Below are 6,184 nucleotides of genomic sequence, written 5' to 3'. Positions count from 1 at the left end.
AACTTATTATCTGTCATCACTTCCAAAGGTTTTACTTCACACAACAGTTTTACAAGTTGTTGTTCTAAAATGAAGAATGAGTATTATTATATTGTTGAGGAGGAAGAAGAACTTCTCCCACGTATTCAAAGCAGTTCTGCAGGAAGTTTTTAGATCCAAAGTAAAAAAAAAAACGTGTGAATAAAAAGAAAACACACTCCAGTTAAAGTAGAAGTCCGTTTATAAACCTGCACATCTGTCGCCTAGTCATGTGAAAAGCGTAACTTATTATCTGTTATCACTTCCAAAGGTTTTACTTCACACAACAGTTTTACAAGTTGTTATTCTAAAATGAAGAATGAGAAGTATTCTATATTATTGACGAGGAAGAAGAACTTCTCCTACATGTTCAAAGCAGTTCTGCAGAAAGTTTTTAGATCCAAAGTAAAAACTGGAGTATTACAAAATAAACACACTCCAGTTAAAGTAGAAGTCCGGTAATAAACCTGCACATCTGTCGCCTAGTCATGTGAAATCTATAGTTCAGTACTGAACACATTCAGGGTTCAACTGTGAAGACACACCTGTGCACTAATCATCCAGTTTAATCAGACACACCTGTCAGGTGGATGGATTATCTTGGTGCCACTAACGCAGGTTTGAACATGAGAAATAATTAATTTTTGTGCTTAAAAAAAATCCCAAACCTTTTTAATGAACTTGTGAAAAATGGGAGCAAAAAGAAAATATATATTTTTTTTTAATATAAAATCTGTAGTTGTGTTAAAATGCACGACGTGTATAAATTCTGGTTTCAAACAGAAGATGTTTAATGATGACACCTAGTGGTCAAAGTTCAGATGACACCCGTCTCTTTTCAAACAGAACCGAGTGACTACAGTGAAATCAGAACCAGATGGATGACAGCCGACAGCACATGTTGAGTTCTGCCAGTGTTCCAATACAAAGTATATTATAAGTCATTAAGTGGAGCGTTTGTTAAAACAGTGAATAAAGAGATTAAATAAAAACCAGCACACACCTGAATTCACATCACAACTGCATTTATTTCTTAAAGAAAACACTCGAGGATACAAACCTGTGTCTGTGTTTCAGACCTACACACAGCAGCCTATATTTCAAACACTGATTCAATAAATTACATAGAAATTCAAAATAATTTAAAGCTAGAAAACTATAATTCACTGAGTAGAGAATAAACTGCAGGACAGCCTGAAGTCTCGGACTTTCCCAGCAGCCTCTGAACGCATCTTCACAGTTATAAAATGTTATGTTGGATCAGCAGCAGTCACATCAGAGCAGTTTCCACCCTGCCGAGGTTCCCTTGAGCAGGTCAGCTGACCTTTGACCTCTGAATGTCTCTGAACAGCAGCAGACCGTCAGTCGGGTTCACAGGAAGGTGGTGAGGAGCGTCTTCTCTGCTCCAGCGCTGCGGGGAGGGGACGGGGATTTGACCTGTGACCCGCTGCGCTGCCGCTTCCTCCGGGCTCTGCGGTTCTTAAACCACACCTGGAAACACAGAGAGGAGAGTTTAGATTCATGATCCACGAGCAGTGACATTTAAAGTGTTAACTGTTTATCTAAATGTATAAGTTACACGACTCAGGCGATAACAGTTCTGTTTTCTGTCCCATGCGTAAAAACGTCATCTGGAGAGGTTTTACGCATGAAGGTTGAATATGTTTAACAACAGCAAGGATCATGTTACATAACGTTAAAGTATAATTTCCCTTAATAAATAAATAAATAAATAAATAGGCAGCACTGATTTGCCAGAAACTTTCTTGGTCAGTCTGTGCGTCATGCGTAAAATGCCAGCTGGAGAGGTTTTACGCAGCTCCATCTTTCTCCCGCCTTAATAACAAACATTTGAGAGAATCGCCGGTCGGACTCACCCTGACGGTCTCCTCGCTCAGCCCGGTGCTCCTCGCCACGTCGGCCCGCGCCTCCACCGTCGGGTAGTCGGTGAGCTCGAACAGCGCCTCGAGCCGCTTCGTCTGGCCGTCGGTGAACACCGTCCTCATCCGGGACCTCTGACGCGGCTGTGGCTGCGCGCCGGCCTGGTGGTAACCATGGTAACCAACCAACTGTTGAGCATCTGATGACAAAAATAGAGAAAAAAAAAACAATGAGTTAGTCGATTTATACGAAAAATATATCCTGAACTTTAGTTTTCTACTTTTATTTGAACTTTTTGGTGTTTGATTTCATCCTAAACTAAAAGTTTAAATTAATCTTTTCTTAATTTTTAATCTAAATTGAAGTTAAAGTTAAACTCGAGTTTATCTTTGAGGCTGTGGATTTACCTGCAGGTTCCTGGCTGCTGAAGTGAACGTAAACTCCGGGGTTGGAGTAAACTCTGCTGAAGTCTGCGGGATGGAAACCGGCTCCACACGGGTAGAACGCCTCTCCGAAGCCCATTCCTCGGTACTGCAGGCAGCCTGGTACCGACATCGTAGGAGGTCTGAAGCTCCCGGAGTCTGGACTGAATCCGGCGGGGAACCCCTGGAGATACAGGTCCGGGGAGGCCTCGGTGACCGGCGGCTTGTGTCCGAGCTGCGGGGAGAGGATGCGCTCGATGCTGAAGTCCGACACTCTGCTTCCCTCCATGACTGATGATCAGTGAGCTGCTGTGAGGCCTCTGAGCTCTGGAATCCTCCAGGGTCCAGTTTTAAACACAGTCGGTGTGGAGCATCGAACCATCAGACACCTGACGGCTCATTAATGTGTTAATGAAGTGCGTGTTTGATGGCTGCAGTTCAGTCGGACATGAGAAGAGAGCCGGACTTTGATTTGACCTCTGAACTCTTTGATTCTTTGAACTGAATGATGACGTGATGAACTGAATCAATTATACTGTTCACTTAATCTCCAACTTTGACTTTTCTTCAAACGAATTCATCATCAGGCTGATGTGCACGAGACTGAGCCAGAGTGCGCCTGCGCAGTTTAATTTAGACACAACAGAAGTCACACTGGAGTCACAGTGAAGATATGTGTTAAAATATTATTCTGGTAAAAGTAAAAGACACCAAAACTATAATTAAATAATTGTATTTACTTATTTATTTATTGAGTTTAATAAACTACAGAACATTTTTCTGACTTTTATTTTGTTATTTTTCTGTTTATTTCTAGTTGAGTTTATAAAATGTTTAATTCTTCATCACTTTTAAATCAACTTTTTAGAGTTAAAACGATTTAATAAATTTAACAACATTTTTCCTGTTTTTTTGTATTTTGTTAATTATGTGTGTTGTTCGTGTCGTCGTTTCTTCTACAAACCTTTGTCAGAATATGTGTGAGTTCATTATTAATTTAAGGTTTAAAGTTAAATAATATCTGCTACAGACAGATCAGAACACATCCATTTAAACATTACATCTAAATGTTTTAATTCTTATTGGAAAGCATCAATTTATTTATCCAATTCATTAACGAGCCAACAGACAAGAAGTCACACTTGTCTAAAAGTACAAATATACTAACAGATGTATGTGAAAATATGACTTTGGTCACCTGCACTAATAATACTTCAGTTAAAGTCTTAAAATATCTGATGTGTATTTAGATATCAGAAATAACAATGAATATATAAATAAAGTTATAAAATAAATGTGATGAAGTAAAAGTATAATAGCAGAAAATGTAAAAACTACAAGTTACTACAAAGTACAAGTAATTTAAATGTACACTTTTATTGTATCTGTTAAATTCTGGTGAGGTTTTAAATGTGTTTATTGTTTTGATCATCTTTTTAGAGAAAGAGTTTGTTTCTTTTACTTTGTAACATGTTTGAATTTGTTGTTTTGTGTTTGACAGAACTCAGATCTTCATGTCGTCGTCTCGTCTGTCGGTGTCCTCTGCAGCGTCTCCACACAGATTTATTTCCTCTTTAAGGACTTTTTTATTTACTCAGTGCCTTAAAACACAATCTGGACTTTTCTCTGCTCGTCTTCTGTGACACTCTCAGTCTGCTGCATCTTGTTTCTGTCCACACATGAAGTCGTCTGCACTGAGAGTCGGACGCCTGCAGATGTCACTGCTGATGTTTGCTGCACTCAGAAGAAACATGCAGTCCGACACGTAGACATCCACCTGTCAGACGGACGGACGCAGGCAGCAGCAGTAAAAACACTCACAGGGCAGTAAAACCTTCCTGCTGCATCGATGTGCACGTGTCATTTTACTGCTGCTGACCTCATTTTAACTTGAGTGAAAGTATTTAGTTACATTCCAGTAAAGTTAACAAACATCATGCAGCTGACTGAACTAGTACAAAGTGCAATATTTACCTCTAGTAGAAGTATAAAGTAGCAGAAAGTAAAAATACTCAAGTAGAAAACAAATATATAAAATCATATTTAAGTACAGAACTCAAGTAAATGTACAATAATCACTGTTGTATTATTAAAAAAGGATGACTGCACGTTTTAAAAGACCAAACCGTGTGAGGTTAGAAGGAGAATGTCAAGTATGCAACCTTTAAAATCATGAAACATAAATGTGTGTGTGTGTGTGTGTGTCTGTGTGTGTGTGTGTGTGTGATGTTAGCTCAGTCTGACTTCTGAGGGAAGATCAATCAGTGATCAATAGCAGATCAATCAGTGTCCTCTCTTTAAACCCTCTGTGCTCTGATCGATCGTTAGCGGTCATGAAAGGAGTGAACAGAAACAGAACCAGATCATCAAACGTCCTCAGACCGACAATCAGAGAGCGACTCAACATTCAACCTGTTTGAGTATTTAAATATTAAGAAAGGATCAAAATGAGCTCAGCTGGACAATAAACAAACAGAGATGACAGTTAAATATCACAAATCATCCATTTAGTGTTGTGCCTGTAATGCTAATATGCTAAATGTTTCAGTCAGTTCACTTAATATAGATCTTTATGGCTCCAAATGTCTGAATCATTAAACACCACAACATCACCAGACTCCATTAACAAATGTGGTGATTTTAAGAGTTGTTGTGTTAAAATAAACTTTATAATGTAGTGAAACTGTGTCTATGACAGATTCTAACTAATTGTGTCCTTCTTGTAAATTCAGCATTAAATGTAAAACATGAGGCCGACTATTAACCACATTTCACCAGACTCCCTTCACAAATCAGCTAATTTAAGGAGTTGCTGTGTAGTGTAAAGCTTTATAAACATTATGAAACTGTGTCTCTGACAGATTCTAACTCATTGTGTCCTTGTTGTAAATTCAGCATTAAATCTTTCAGCTGAAGTTGTTTGTCTCCTTGTAAAAAGTGTCAGTTTGTGGCAGCATGTCTGTACCAGCCTGTCTGCTTCTGTGTCTAAAGTGCTAAAGTCTTACCTGCCAACATTGATCAGCTGTTTGAACACACTGTTTACACTGATTTCACCATTTACACTCCATTTATGAAAGAAGAAACATGTTATTGATCTAAACATGTCACATGTTACAAAGACACTAAACAGTAACAATATAGGCTCCTTCTTTGTCCCCGTGGAGAAAGTCACCAGACTCCCTTAACAAAATGCTTGATTTTGTGAGTTGTTGAGTTGGAGACACTTTATAAACTCTGTGAAACTCTGTCTCTGACTCATTCTGCATTATTTGGACCTTCTTGTTAATTCAGCAAATGTTCTACAGGAACTTCTTTCTGTCTTTGAGTAGAAACATGGAGTCTGTGTGTCTCTGTGATGTTTATCTGCATGTGAAGCGAGCTGGTGAGATCTGATCATATTCATGTTGATGTCAGCTCTGAACTGACACACGTGGAGCTGATCACTGAGGACGGATGTTGATATCGGGCCTGAACAGAACCTCATTGTGTTAGTGATGCTCAGTCATCTTTCTTACTTGTTTTGTCTTAAAGTTTAATTCGCCTTACGGGATTTTATTCTCCTCGACTGTTTGTGTGTGTGTGTGTGTGTGTGTGTGTGTGTGTAGTGTGTGTGCGTGCGTGCGTGTGTGTGTGTGTGTGTGTGTATGTGTGTGTGTGTGTTGTTCATTTCATGCTGCCTCGCCTCCCTCAGCATGAATCAGCAAAACGTCATGAAGCCTCAGACTCACTGAGCCCGAATCCAGACATCCAGCAGTCTCTCTCTCTGTCTCTCTCTCTGACTGTCTCTCTCTCTGTCTCTCTCTCTGTCTGTCTGTCTGTCTCTCTGTCCTCTCTCTCTGTCTCTCTCTCTGTCTCTCTCTCTC

General features: G+C 39.5%; 1 protein-coding gene across 1 annotated transcript; it reads right to left on the bottom strand.

Annotated features, from left to right (window-relative positions):
- Window positions 1–1,026: 1,026 nt before the first annotated feature.
- On the bottom strand, window positions 1,027–2,847 carry LOC115571935 (cone-rod homeobox protein-like). The gene is made up of 3 exons (XM_030401596.1): window positions 2,307–2,847; window positions 1,896–2,098; window positions 1,027–1,509 (listed from the first exon to the last, which is right to left on the bottom strand). The coding sequence occupies exons 1-3, from the start codon at window positions 2,608–2,610 to the stop codon at window positions 1,390–1,392; spliced, it is 627 nt and encodes a 208-aa protein (XP_030257456.1). The 5' UTR covers window positions 2,611–2,847; the 3' UTR covers window positions 1,027–1,389.
- Between the last annotated feature and the right edge of the window lie 3,337 nt (window positions 2,848–6,184).

The sequence above is a fragment of the Sparus aurata genome, chromosome 2 (assembly GCF_900880675.1).
Source record: "Sparus aurata chromosome 2, fSpaAur1.1, whole genome shotgun sequence".
NCBI lineage: Eukaryota > Metazoa > Chordata > Actinopteri > Spariformes > Sparidae > Sparus > Sparus aurata.
The sequence above is the reverse complement of the archived record's forward strand: the minus strand, read 5'-3'. Positions and strand labels throughout refer to the sequence as shown.

What these genes read in the sequence shown, in the direction of transcription:
- LOC115571935 (XM_030401596.1), bottom strand. Translation starts at nt 2,610, where the DNA reads ATGGAGGGAAGCAGAGTGTCGGACTTCAGCATCGAGCGCATCCTCTCC. An exon ending in CAGCAGCCAGGAACCTGCAG is followed by an intron (nt 2,099 to 2,306) that starts GTAAATCCACAG and finishes TTTTGTCATCAG; the next exon opens with ATGCTCAACAGTTGGTTGGT. An exon ending in TGAGCGAGGAGACCGTCAGG is followed by an intron (nt 1,510 to 1,895) that starts GTGAGTCCGACC and finishes CTGTGTTTCCAG; the next exon opens with GTGTGGTTTAAGAACCGCAG.